The 15,309-nt window shown below is 30.6% G+C and overlaps 1 protein-coding gene across 1 annotated transcript in view; it reads left to right on the top strand.

The window, feature by feature from the left end:
- Nucleotides 1-15,309, top strand: part of LOC129962965 (uncharacterized) — a 64,379-nt gene that overhangs the window by 38,375 nt on the left and 10,695 nt on the right. Inside the window, exons 12-17 of the mRNA XM_056076967.1 lie at nt 1,484-1,752; nt 6,387-6,499; nt 7,561-7,646; nt 10,976-11,166; nt 14,281-14,350; nt 15,144-15,270. Of these exons, the coding sequence (XP_055932942.1) occupies nt 1,484-1,752; nt 6,387-6,499; nt 7,561-7,646; nt 10,976-11,166; nt 14,281-14,350; nt 15,144-15,270 (856 nt within the window). The remainder of the gene's footprint in view (nt 1-1,483; nt 1,753-6,386; nt 6,500-7,560; nt 7,647-10,975; nt 11,167-14,280; nt 14,351-15,143; nt 15,271-15,309) is intronic.

The following is a 15,309-nucleotide window of genomic DNA, read 5'->3' as shown; positions in this document are numbered from 1 at the left end:
CTTGGATTTTTATGGTCCAAGGGTAAAGAATCTTCTAGAAGGATATAGTATCTTCGCTCCTCATCATGATATCACTAAAATTCGTGCAATTTCAGTAACTTTCATTTTTATCATCAAAATTATCTATCTTCAAGACTTCATTAATCTAGTATCCAATTCTAAAATGCGTTTTTATACATAAGAAATGTTAATTTTACAAATAAAAATGAGGAGAGTGATCTGTAAATCACAGCATTATTCTCATTCTTCCTTATCAAGCAATATATCATCGATTAGTAATTTTTTTTTGTAAAGTTGCATGACTAGGAACTCGAGTTTCTTCTTTTAATTAACATTGATGATAAGATTGAAGATAAATCCACAAGGAACCATCCAGAGATTATATGCATTCGAGAAGGGCATTTCCTAAAAACAATTGAATTAGTATCCTTTTTATGTGTGCAAGTTTTCGTGATACAGTAGCTCAAAGATAAATGCACAGAAATTGGAAAATGAGACGTATGGGAAAAGTCAAAAGCCCACTCCATTCAGAAACTAAAGTAAGAACACCTTGTAAGTTTGAATTTATATTTCTAAAAAATAATTAGTTTTAAAAACACAAATATAATACACACACACAGAGGAATAGAAAGATAGACAGATGAATAAACTCGAGTAGTTTTGTTGAAGTTTGAACAGATGAGCAAGAGTTGTAGAAATAGAGAAACTTTCCAGTGAGTTTATTTGAATGGCCCTAGAACTGAAGGTAGGTGGGTAGAGAAGGTGAGACTGAGATTCTTTTCTTAAATAACTCTCTTATATGCACAATACGGTCACCTAGCATAGTCTTCTGCATACTGTCGGTCTGTGAATACAATTACTTAAACACATGACAGAAGAAAAAAAATGTGGAATGGGGTCTTCACATACATGCAGGCTTCTGCCAATTTTTTTTCGAAAAGAAATAGTAATATATAATGATTCCACCTGTAATGAAAGAATATTTTGAGGAATAAGTCCTAAGAGATTGGGGCTCCCTTAGTGAAGAAATTATGCAAAGTTGGCACGTTTTATGTACCTGACAAAGAACTTCAGAGCAAATTTTAAATAAATGAAAACTATTTGAAATATCGCCAAGTCTCTCAAAGTTTGTCTCGCCAGCTTACTCAGAATGTTGAACATTTATTACATCACATTAGAATCAGCATCATTTTATCTTTTGACACATCTTCCGATTGTTCTCTTTAAAAAACGTGATATTCTAAAACAAGGAGGGAGAAAAAAGCATTCTACTCTTATGTTTAGATGAAGAAGTTATCATTGGACCAAAGTTTGTGATGATTTCACACTCCAATCGATACTTATCAACAGATTAATACAAGATAAACAACAACTTGATACAATCAACTTGAATAATGTAATGTATTAATGAAACAGATACTGAAATCCTCAACATTCTCTGTTCAGGGAAGGTTTTTGTTTATTTACCTTTAACACATTGAAATTATTCTTCTGGTATCACTATGGAATCGGCAACAATTTTAAGACTTTTAACCAGTTTACTAACAAACATAAGCTTATTTCAATTGTTTTATGCATTAAGCTTGTTGCTATTCTTTGGTGTTTTCTTACTTTTTATAAAAGTAGCACTATATCGTAGAGATTTGTGCGAACGACTTCCTTGTCAGAAACTCAGGCTGTTCAATCTTTTCGGAAATTCAGCAAGTATATATTGGAAATTACTTTGGACGACTGGATCTTCTTTTAATATAAGTGAGTATGATACGTATTCTTTTCAAATTAGGAGTTTGTTTAATTAATGGTTGAAATTTATATTGTAATTTTTGTATATATGATAATTTATGCAAAAAATAACTTGAAAAGACTCATTAAGAATTAGAAGAATTATTTAAAAACACCAAAACCGACAATCAAAGATGCAGAACAAAAAAAAAAAAAAAAACGTATATAAGATATATTTCTGAAAAAAAAAAACTTAAGCACATTTCATTGACAGTCATTCACACAATTAGAAAATGTTAACATTTTGTAATGGATATTTAAGGTAAATAACTATAAAATCATTTTTAATAGAAATAAGTCATAAAAATGGGAAAAGAAATATGAAAATAGGATATTGAACATGATCTTGCAGTGAAAATTAATGTGCCAAGTCATGCGAGAAATGTTTTAAATCACGGTTAGTTTCAAATGAACGATACGTATTTGAAATTTTCTAAAGTTGCCCTTTTTCTATCTAATTTCACATTTCCACAAAATTATCTTATGCCCTATGATCAAAAAAGGAACGAGCTTTTCAGTTATTTAATCAAACCTGGGCCTCAATTATAACTGGCAACTATAAAGAAAATATCTAAAATCAGTAAAATTACAATTACTTTTTTAGAATTCTTAATGTGCTATTTTTTTAAATTTCGATGTAATTCTGTAGTAATTTAGAAAACAATTATCCGATTAAAATATTGAGCCAAAATTGAAGAACGTTTTCTGTTTAAGAATTTCGAGCTAATTACCAAATTTTTTTTTATATAACTTTCAGCCATTTAAGAAACGCTTATTTTTACCATTATGTTTTTCAGCTAGCATATTTCCTTCAAACTGCGTGATGCGTTTCGCAGAGAATTCAATGCTCTACAGGGCCGTCATAATATCTAAAACTTCCAAATTTAATTCATAAAAAAGTTTGTGACTATAAGGGGCTAACTAATAAAGGGCGCTTCCACGTCTTCATTTGATTTTCAATTGCTAAAAATTAATCGAAATTTGAACGGTTTTTTTTCCCTCTGTAACTTTACGAATACTCGGTGCCCAAAAAAAATTTTCCACAATTTCCAACAATTTTTTTAAATTTTGTGATGGCTAGACTGTGCAGAAACTTCAATTACTAAAACATTTTTCAGTTTCAAAAGTCACAAATTTAAATATTTTATTTTTTAAAAATTTTAATCCTTTTTAAAAAATGCTTCTTTTTGTATAATTTTCAATATTTTTTCTCCATTTTTTTAAAAAAGAGACCTCACAATGTATTTAACAAAATTAGGGATCGGAGTTTTGATATATCAGTTTCTGTAAAAGAAAAAAATTGATCAAAATTTTGAGAGTTTTTTTGGAAAATATGAGATTTTTTTTCACTTTGAACATTTTTAGAAAAAATTCTAATCAAAATTTTTACAAATCCATCCCTAATTCTATTAATCATGTATTTAGGAGTGAGCAGAAAAATTTTCATGAAATTGCAATAAAATATGATTGACTTTTAACATTTTATAGTTAAAGCGGAATTTTGGAAAAAGGCAAACTGAAATAAATAGCTTTAAAGTTTTCAACACAGTAAAATTGTAATAAAAACAGTTCATATGGAGCTAGTTTTTTCTCAGAGCAATAATGTGGTATTTATAAGTCCTAAGATATCAATTTTATTAATATATATTATAATAATATGTATTAATGACCTTTATCACATATAGAGATTAGTAGAAATAAGTAGAAAATTGTCACGCTTTTTTATTCGATAAGAGTTTTTCGTCAAAATATTTATTAAAGGATCTGCAATTCTGTTTATCAAATATTTATTAATACACAGCGAAAATTCTATACCATTTGATTGAAATTCAAATGAAATGAGTCTTTTTGAAGATTATTTAAATAAGCACTGAGAAATTCAATCGAAAAGAAAAGCGGAAGCAGTAAAATTATAAACAAATAAAGATTTAATCGTTACAGTATCAAACAATTGTTCTACTTTTTATTTCATGTAAAAAATTAAGCAACTTGGCTGCCTGTCCGTGAAATATATTTGTTGCAACCACTGAAACGATGGCGTCTGATATCGCGTTAGACAAAATAATTCCATATCTCACCAAATGCTTGTTCAATTGTTTTGAAGTTTTCAGATTCATAAATCTAAGGTTGAAGGATCATTTTTCACTCAAAATTGGGAAATCGGTATATTCGTCGATTTTCCGAAATTCTCAGGGTACCGAGACTCCTTAAAACAAATTAATGCGGCAAAAACCATTTTTTCATGGCTATAAATTCACGAAATTAATTCTTCAGTTTTATCAATTTTTATTACATACAATTTTTTGATTTTAATTTTCATAAATTTTTGTATTCGGAGTTCCATTGAATATTTCAATCACATGTTTTTATCACTGTTTTTATAAATGATAACATGCATGATAAAAAAACTGCTTTCTTTGAACAACATCGTGATAAAGTTTCAGGCTTGATATATTTGTTTTTTCAACAATCGCTTCGATCGCATCAATTGTATTCTGGCATTATAATTACAATTCATTCCATCGCTCCATATACACAAAGAATGTTATATTAAAAAACCATCAGCTTATAAAAAGAAAAAAAATCCAGCTTTAAGTTTTCCTGTATCTGAAATGAACAAAGAAAACTTAAAGTTAGAAGTTTTAATAGAAGCTAAATAAGATAACTTATAAACGAACTTATTTTGGATTATATGAATAAAACCGAACGGAAAGCAGGAATCATTTTTAAATTTGCTGTCAAGAATTTCCTGAATAATAAGATAGAAAATTACGTTGGTTTAGTTAACAACGAACTTAACAGCTTTAGAGAAATTGATTGCAATTTCATCATAAATGTTTAATATTCTCACAGCCATTCAAACTGTTTGCCTAGAATTCTTTGCGATACTAGAGAGGATCGAGGCGAATGACTTTGTGATGAAAGCTTATAAGCCAAATAACAGCTACGCTACCCGGATAATTTCTTTTGTATTGTGGTCATGTTACTGGACTGCGAACGACAAAGTTCCAGGTTCTATCCTCGCTCAATTCAATTCACCACATTGGTGACCTCGAATAATACCTTCGTACAGCTGTTGTGGCGCCATCTACCCACAGCAAACCAGAGTCATTAGACTCGCTTGACGCAGCAACAAAAAATCGTCATTCTTACTTGGCGCAACAGCAACCACTCCCCCACACACGCTCGCCATAACGCTTGGCACTCCTCAAATGGGTACAGGCACATTAGACTCAACAGCTGATAATACATCACCACTCAACAGCCATATCGTTCGTCTCACCTCCGACTCACTGGAAGGAGAGTCTGTGATGAAAGCTTATAAGCCAGTTAACAGTTAATTGCTTTTGTATTGTGGTCATATTACTGGGCTGCGAACCACAAGGTCCCAGGTTCTATCGTCGCTCATCACTATCCGCCACAACTTCACCAAGATGTTACCAGAGCAGAATACCCGTTACTGCAGAATGAATACCAGAAAAGAATCTGGAATCTAATATCCGTTACCGCTGAACAAAGCAGTATCAACAAGTGTGTATGTAACCTATCATTATAAATTCTCTCACCCAGCAGTATCACGGGCCAATCCTTCAGGCTGAGCACTCTCTTGAAGACGACGAATCCCTCCACCGACTCCAGCTATATTCAAACCAGCCCCATCCCGTCGTCGTCACTCCATGCAAATTCTTTTTATTTGTTAAGGGTGGTTTGGGTCTCGGCCAACAGTGTAGTTAATCTCTGACAGATTTCGGCAACATCTATTTCAATATCTGATATCCTGTTATCAACGAGCAGATTGTCGAGATGTTTTGAGTTCAAATTTAATTATTACCCTAATGCTTGAACTTATGGATCTTTTTATCTTTATTAACAGATTTTATTTGCAGAATCCTTAGAATACTAGAGCAGTTCGTATGATGGTAAATCATTGTTGATATGTGCAAAAAGACTGTATAAAACTTCACAAAGGAGCGTCAAAGAGAATAAATTTCGAAATCTAATAAAATGATTTTTATTTTCATGTGATTCTTCCATTTTTTAATTAAGCTATTAAATATTTACAGGAGTTTTGCGGGGCTTTCTAGCCAATTATTTTATATAATGTATTAAGAAGTTTTTTACTGTGCCCCTATACCCGAATTTTAACTTAATATGTTAACTTAACTATTTAAAAGGCCATTTTTTTCTAGCCATGATATATAAAAATATTTTTAGGATTGAGATTGGCTTAAGAAAAGATATGCACTTGATTTATTGGATAAATTTAGTTTGACTTATTTATTTATTTGTTTAATTAATTACTAAGAAATAAATCAAGATACCATTTTATGTGAGATAAGAAACAGTAGCATCTAATTTTCTGTCTTATTGAAATATTGATCAGAGCTTATGGCAGCCTAGATAACTTCATGCAAAGATTGATGAATTTGGTGGTATGGTAAGTATACTGCCCATGGTCTTAAAAAGGGTTAAATAACACTAATATTATATCTGACAAACAAAAGCTGGTCATCAGAAGCTAAAGTCATATGGATTTTGAGCACATAAAAACAAATGTAATCAGTTTTTAAAAATGTATGTTGATTTCAGTTATTTTCTTTCAGTATTGTCTCACACGATTGCAGGCTACGGCCATATGTTCCGAGATCATCCATTGTTTTGCTTCTGGTTATCCTACGTTCCTATCGTCATTATCACAAAAGCCGAAGCCGCTGAGGTGCGTGGATGTATTTAGCCTCTTGCCATGAAAATCTAAAAGCTACATTTCACAGACATTTTTTAAAATTCCGATTATTTTAACCCTTTAAAGGGCCCTTTTTTTCTAGTCATATTATGTTAAAATATTTTTAGGCTTGAAATTAGAATAAGAAAAGGGATTCATTTAGCTTATTAAATAAATTTAATTTGATTAATTAATTAATTTGGTTAATTAATAATTAAGTAACAAATCAAGACACATCATTTTGTCTGAGATAAAGAACTGAAGCATTTAAGTTTCTGTCTTTCTAAAAAGATTTGTCAGAGCTTATGCCAACCTACATAATTTCATACAAAGATTGATAAATTTGGTGGAAGCATACACCCCACGGTCTTAAAAAGGGTTAAAATTGTTCTCAAAACAAACAAAATAAAACTAAGTCAACTTCAGAAATACACAGTTAATACTTATTTTTGAAACTTTCTCTCAGAATCTGTTTTTTGCCTCCACAAATAAAAATCACGTTGACTGCTTTCATACTTTTTGGATGTGCGGAAAAAAATTTACTGAAAAAAAAAAAACTTATTTTTCTTCCTCGCTGTGTTACTCTAAAGGTAGAAAGCGTTTAAAGGAAAATTGCTTTAGAATATTAATGTCTTTACAGATTGCCAACAAAATTAAAGAAACTATTAATTAAATATACACAATGTTAAAAATTCAGAAAAGGAGTGACATTGCAATTTCGTCTCTACACATTCCACCCCTGCTTCCGAGCATTGACGTTTCAGTGCATAATACTGATTAACGTGGCTTAAGAGAGGGTGTTTTTAAAAGACAACACAAGTTTTTAAGTGAGTGAATTTTGTGGCTATTTAATTCTTTAGTGAACAATAAAGAGCGAAGGAATGACTAGAATTAGCTTTTACTTTCCAATTGATTAATAATTACAGTTTTTATTTCTCCAAAAATAATTTTTATATTTAATGATATGATAATCAATCCTGTATATCTTGCTACACATTGAATATTTTTAAGAATTGACCGTGATTGAATGACCTTTCAATACCTACTTCTTCCAGGCACTTATCAGTGGAACTAAACATTTACAAAAGAATTGGTCATACAACTTTCTTCATCCGTGGTTAGGCACAGGATTATTGACTAGGTATGTATAAAAAAAATCTATATAGAGACTTTTAAAAAACACATGATGAAACTAATAAAAAAAATTTAAAGTCTAAGAAATGAAGAAACGTTTATATATATATATATATAATGTTATTTCGAATCCTGTCGACTAAATAATATGTAACATTATTTTGGTTGAGACAGAATGCAGGTTCGAAGCAGTGAAGAAATTTTGTAGTTTTAATTTCGTTTTATTCTCTCTACCCTCATCCAGGAAAGCATAATTATTTACAAGAAGACGCAGCGCCGCACAAAAACAGAAGTAAGAAAAAGGAGCGAAAAAGGACGAACAAATGATCACTAGTCTTATATAACATAAGATTTCTGGCCATGCGCCAATTCCATACACGTGGTGACCTTTGACACCTTTTTAAGGGTACCGAAGTATCACTTTCATTTGAAACGTAGTTCTGATGGCGCATTATTTTTACAAAGGGATTAATTAAACCGAGAGTGGAATTGGATCACAAAATAAGAGAATATTTTTAGAATGAAGTTACTATGGGCTAAATTAAGATAAATCTTAAAAATTAATTAAATTGAAATTAGAATTAAAATATCATTACACACACACACATATATATATATATATATATATATATATATATATATATATATATATATATATATATATATATATATAAGATGCATATTTTGAAGTGAATTATATTCAGAAATGATACTGGGACTCTTGGGTACAGGGCATTTACGTAGAATCCCAAACAACCGTGGCCCATCGACAAAAGAGGTTGGGAGATGATTGGTGTAGATGTGCTAAATGTTATAGCTATTAGAAAGAATATTTGGTGAGCAAATACGGAAGTTACGCTTTGGCATTTGAATTAAGTTTTATGCTTAAATATAAGGAAACTGGGCTGAAGGTTATGCTTATTATAAAGTGAAGAAGAAAAGTTCATAAATGGAAATTCTACTAATATATAAATGAATAAAATTAATTTTAAAAATACTTTTAACCTAAATTAATTAATAGTTTCTATTTTCCTTAAAAGGATAGCTAAATGTATCAAAAAATAATTGAATCAAAGCAGAACTCCTCATTTAGAGACGAAGAACATCGCATGCCAATTATTATTTTATAATGAAAACCATCATTTGCATAAAGTAATAAGCATGGGGAAAGAATTAACATCAATAAACTGTAAGCAAAATATTCAAATTTTAATATTCTTGGCTAAAAAATAAATCTGAATTTTACTATTACAATCACAAACGATTTTAGACTTTCCATTTCCAATAATTGAGCAGACAATGTCCACAAAGAAAAAGGCAGATTCAAATATAGTTCGTGATCCATTCATGAGTATGGACCATTTGAAACCAGTGTTTGTCATATTTTGCGTTAATCCATCGATTTATGAACAAAAATTTAAAGCTTCATCAATTTATCTTGAAATTTTTTTAAAAAAATTCATATTTTATGTAAAAAATAAGCCTAAAATTTGTTAAAGTTTCATAAAATCCATTAGATATATAATTATTTATACATGCATTTAACAATATATGTTTGCAACCATTGTTTCCAAAATTAATCAAAATTCAATATAATATCGTCGTTATAACAGAATTTGATTGCGTTTTCTGTTTACTAAATTCAGTTCCATTGAAATTTAAAAATGACTTGAATAAAAATAGTACACTGATTTTTTTATGCCTAAATGGAAGTGAACGCAAAGCCATCCCTCAGTAATGAATCTTATTATAATTTTGTTTCAAAATAATTAGCCACCTTCGGCGATCATCTGCTTGTTCACCATATTTAATCTATATAATAATTGGTGCAACTAAATAATCAGTACTCCAGCAGCAAACACTGTAGGTTTTCGCCAATTTTTTTTTCATATAAAAATTAGTGACACATAGATGCGTGGTCTATGGTCTAACAATCTAATCTACAACATCGTCCATTTTCGAAAGAAATATCAGAAACACTAGTTCAATGTACATTATATGTGATTAAAATCCTTGACAGGTTTCGAGGCACAGTACGAAATGTATCTAATGTATTGATTTTGTCAATTTTTATTCTATATGAAAGTTCATAACGGGTCATCAAGACTTGTCCATTTCCGACTGATATAGTGATTTCAATAAACCGATTGAGCTAATTTAAATCGTCAATGTTATCATTTTACATAACTAATCAATCAAACATTCTACTACAAATCATATATATATTTAAAAGGATAACGAAAACTAATAAACAAGTTCATCAGCCCAAACTGCAAGTTCGATTTCATCAAATTTTCTTCCATTTGAAAACTCATTAATTTTAAATATACTCATTAATAATCTCTTACACTCCCCTACCCATCAATTTCGAAAGAAATCGAAGAGGCACTACTTTGCTGTGCATTCTGTATGGGAGAAAACCCACTACAGAGTTCCCCAGTCACAACCATTGAAATGATTTCGAAAATTTATGTTCCATATGAATATCCATGGCCTCTAAGATTCATCATCGATGGTCGTCTCGCCCTTCCTTTCTAGTCAGGCTGCGAAATAAAATTTTCATCCTGAACGAGTCACTCATTTTCTGAGACAATGTCCTTGAAGTATAGCGAACCACTCAAAATGCTCTGCCACTATTATGCAAGCTTAGTTTAAAATAATTTTTTTGTTTCCTACCTTTATTTACACTATTTTAATTACCTTTCATTACACTTTGTCGAGATTTTCCATGAAATATAACCTTCCGGAATAAGTTCAGTGGTTGTGGATGGAGAATTCATTCCGTCGCGGTTTTTCCCATACAAATTGCACAGTAGAATAATATTTCTTGTATTTCTGTTGAAAATGGAAGGTGGTGGAAAGCCCGAAACCATTAATCATTAATGATGTACCTAGGGATCATGAGCTATTATATTATATACAAATTTTCGGTATCTGATTGTTTGGTATTTCGGTTGTATAACTTTATCATGGGCCTTCCACATGGAGAATGTACAGTTAATAGTATTTTTGATTTTTCTGAAAAGGTAATTGATGGGGGTGGGAGAGAGATGCTGGTGGCTCTTGATGACATATCTAAAAGCCATGAACTTTCATATGAATCAAAAATTGGCGAAATCAGACCATTGGAGGGGCTGGAGGAGCTAGTTCATTGGTTTCCTAAGTATTTTAAATATAGATTATATTATTTGTGCGTAATTGTGCCGCTCTGTCTACGAACCTGATTGGAAAATGAAATAAACTGCTCTTGCAGGTGAGGATTTAATCTTCCATCTACGCTTCTCCATATATTGCGAAGTACGTCTTAAATTAATTTTTCTTTTCTGTATTTTTCAGCCACGGTTCTAAATGGAAGTCCCGGAGGAAATTGCTCACAAATGCTTTTCACTTTGATATTTTGAAGGATTTCCTTCCTGTTTTCAATGAACAGTCACAGATCTTAGCAAAGCGATTGAAGAACGAAATTACTAAAGATTTTACAAACATATTAAAGCCTGTAACGCTTTGTACTTTAGATATAATTTGTGGTAAGTATTCTTAATCGTTTTAATTCCAGCTTGATATGTTAATGATTACCGCTAGTTTCTATATTATCCTATTTTTTCTCTTGTTGTATCATTTGCACAAACATCACCAAAATTTGTTGTTTTGTACTTCTCTTACTCTTTGCTCGTCTTCTGCTTGCTCTTACCACCATAATTTTAACATGGTGGTAACATTAGTTAAATTAATATCTCATTTAATGCCACAGAACAACAGGTATATAATAACTATTGTACTTTTGAATCATGGTCATTTGACGAGGACGGCGCTTGAACCAGCATTCTGCCCTTCAAACTTTCGTGTTCCACCAGTGGAAAGATGTTTCACTCTTAAAAGTAAATTTGACGAAAACTATATGGGGGATCCTTTCCGAAACCTTTGAATTTTCAAATTTGGAACTTCTTTTTAAAAAATTGAAACATAACTTTTTCTATTTGATATCCAAATGTGGCCTATGAATGTAATTCCAAATTAAAATATATCATTTTATAACAGTAAAATTAACAATAATTCGATTTTAATTACGAAATTAAATATTATGAAGAAGGATATTCTTTATGTAATGATAAGTTTTTATCAAAATACTTGGAAAACAATCGCATTTTTATTACTTCCTTTATACCAACTTTACAAGCATATGATAAAAGATCGATTTTTAAAAAATAATCGGTTTCTTAAAATGATATTATTTAATGGAATGATTTTTTTAAATTGTTATTTACCCTGAAAAATATCAGTATATGTTTCTATCTGATTAACATTATCATAAAAAAATGTTGAAACTTTGATAAACAAAAAGAGGAAAATGATAAAAATACCAGATGCGAAAAATTTAGGAAATCACACATAAAAAAAGTCCGTTCAGATGTCGGTGATATTCACATTATACTGCTAATTTTTTTACACGTTTTTCAACTATTTAAAAGATTACTAGGTATTTTACATGTTCTTCGTCACTGCAAAGCATTGCTCATCCGATATTTTAACTTTAAAAAATGGTATTCAAAGCTATGTATTTTTGGACGCATATTGGTTACTTCATTTGCTCCTCACTTCCTTGTCCCATCTTATTTTCACACTTTCTTAAAACAAAAATCGGCCAACAATCGTTTTGTTTAATAAATTCAAATCTAAATTAATTTCAAATCAATTTAGAAAAATATAGAAGGCTTTTCAACTTACGATGAAATAATTTTTTATAGAAATTACAGTAACATAAATATTTGTCAAACATTAAGAGGTAATTTATGGTATGAAATCGATCCCAGTATCTATGCTGAAACTTTAAACATCATTAAGTGATACGTTTGCTCCGATTGCTACTAACAGATATTGTTCTTGCGCTACTCCACATGGCGACGTATCTTCCCTATCTGTATAAATGAAAAATTTTCAATACTTCCAATATAATAAAGACTATTTAACCATGTTGGTATGAAGCGAGCGGACTATTTTTCCTCGCGTAGGAATATCTGTGTGGTTACGCTTCTGGTTTCGTTTGGCGCATTCCTCCCGCGAACTGCTCAACATGCTGTGTTCGTAACTATCAATACCTGTGTTCTTTTCTTTTCTATGTCTAATAAATGTGCTATCTTCAAGAAACATGCTAAGATTTATTGAAAAATTAACAACAAACCAAAATGTATGCATAATTTATTTATGGCATATTACGATTCTCTGACATCGAAAATGATTATTAAGGATGAGTCATTTTGAAAGGAAGGACGTTTCAATTCAGAGACACTCAGTGAGAAATTTTCCGTTGCACGTTTTTAGACGTATCTTTCAAAAATAATTATAGCTTAAATGTGCGAGGAATGGATCGATAATAACATTTAGAGATAAATAATCTATATTATATTGATTTCGATTTTGTCATCCTCTGAACAGACTCGGCGTTATGTTGTCTAATATATTTATTTTGTATTTACATAGATAAATAATTTATATTAAGAGCATTTAATACGTATATATTTAAAGAATAATTAATTATTTCCATTTCCAACAACAATCTTAAAAATTTAATCATGAAAAAATATACGAATTAAGCATCTCTGAAGACGGAAAATAAAAATAATTTGTAGATTTCCTGGAAACAAGTTTAGTCAGAGTTACGAATATACATCACATTTTTATAAAATAATCGACATTTCAGCAGTAATTTGTGGAAGGTTAGTATAATAGAATGAACAAATAGACGAAGCTCATTATGGCAAAGAACTGTAATTGAACGAAAAGAGTTAAACTGTAAATTTAAAAAGGAATGATCTGAAAATATTAAATAAGTACAATAAAGTTACATATTTTATTTTTATAATTTACAAGCATTCTTTGGTCATTTTATAGCATCACTACAATTTTAAAAAATGAGCAGTTATAATGTGTCTGTTCTTAACATAATATAAAATGCATTAATATAATACATATTATGATATGAAATAATCGATGGTTTTTCATTGCTTATTTGACTCATTTACGAAGATTGCCAGAAACTGATCTATTAAATTAATTTAGTTTGCATTTTTAAACAAAATAAACCATTTTCATCCATCTATGTCACGTGTCAGGGACAGTACAGATGAGTAGCTCAGTTACTTGAAGTCCTAAATTGAATCAACTCTATGGCTAATTTGGGGTCAACTTCGTAATTTTGAAATGTCGAGGGTGGGAGCCGAGTTATCCTTTACTCCAAACTTCCGCAGTACAATAGTAGCCACACGGATATTTGATCTTGGTGGACTTAGCAAGCGTCATATCAGCTAACCCATGGTTTATTGTTGGACTCGGTTTTAAAATATTCTCCGAATCCGACACCTTTCCATCAAGCCCTGTGATAGGCAAGAGCTACACAATAAATTCGGTGAATAGTCATAATTTTATAATCTTCATAGTATGATATGAAAATCATATCACTGAACTTGTTCATATTTGTAGTGTCACGCATAAATGTTGGAAATATAGAGCTTATAATAAAAATTAAAATGAATAACATACTACCTTTTATCAAAATGTTTTGAATGTTGCTACATAATAATTTACATAAAATAATAACGTGCATGATCAGAATTTCATGCTTAATATTCGAATAATATTTGCAGAAACCACCTTTGGTGTCAAGATAGGTGCCCAAGAAAATGAGGAGTCACAATATCTGAAATCAGTCACTCGGTAAGTCACGGGTTACGCTTTTCTAATCTTTTAAATTTATAAGCAAAATAAGAAGTTCGATATAAACAAATATCGGTTCTTAACACTCCTGAGAAGCGCACAATCCCATGTGCGAAAATAAAAATGTGAGCACTCGTGGCATTGATGGCCTTGACCAAGATTATATTTTTATATGGGTGGGAGGGACAGCGAGATAACACCTTTATTAAAAAGTAAGCGGAAAATGTTTGCAAGACTATCCCTCCCGCTGGTTTGATGATGCCTTCAAAGCGAAATCCACAGAAATGATATGCTGTATTTGCTCATTATAATGCTAGGTTGCATAAACTACTGATTGAATTTAAAAAATGATAGATTATGAACAGCGTTAACAGGCAAATCTAGACATCTCTCCTGAAAATTCTATGTTGCACCCAAAAGCAGAAGCTTAATTTAGCTTTTTCCTAGGGAATTTTCAGAGAAAATTAACTCTCATTTGTATTTCGTTTGGAAATATCTAGAAGCCAGCCGAATCGTAGCGAGTCATTCGCAGTTAAAACTCATATCAATCTATATATTTTTGAATAGTTCATATAAAGAAATAATCAGAGTTTCCGATAAAAATAACTTGGAGAAGTATCAAATGACTGAAAGATGATAAAAGGCAACTAAACAAGATACACAATTTTTTAGTTAAATATAATTTTTCCATGAAAACGTTCTTCACTAAGTTTCAATATATAAATATATACATACATTTGCCTATGAGTGCTGTTACTCCGCTTTTTTTAATGCGTATGTTATTTTCTTACAGAGCAGAGGAAATCATAATCGAAAGGATAGCGAATTTTTGGCACTGGTCAGATTTTTTTTACCAATTTACTGAAAGTGGCAAAGAATTAAAGAAGCATCTCAATGTACTACACAAATTTACCAGATCGGTAAGTTAGAATACGACATTCCAAAAAGTTCATTATTAA

Source organism: Argiope bruennichi, chromosome 3 (genome assembly GCF_947563725.1).
Source record: "Argiope bruennichi chromosome 3, qqArgBrue1.1, whole genome shotgun sequence".
NCBI lineage: Eukaryota > Metazoa > Arthropoda > Arachnida > Araneae > Araneidae > Argiope > Argiope bruennichi.
Note: the sequence above shows the minus strand (reverse complement) of the source record. Positions and strands in the feature narration are given on the sequence as shown.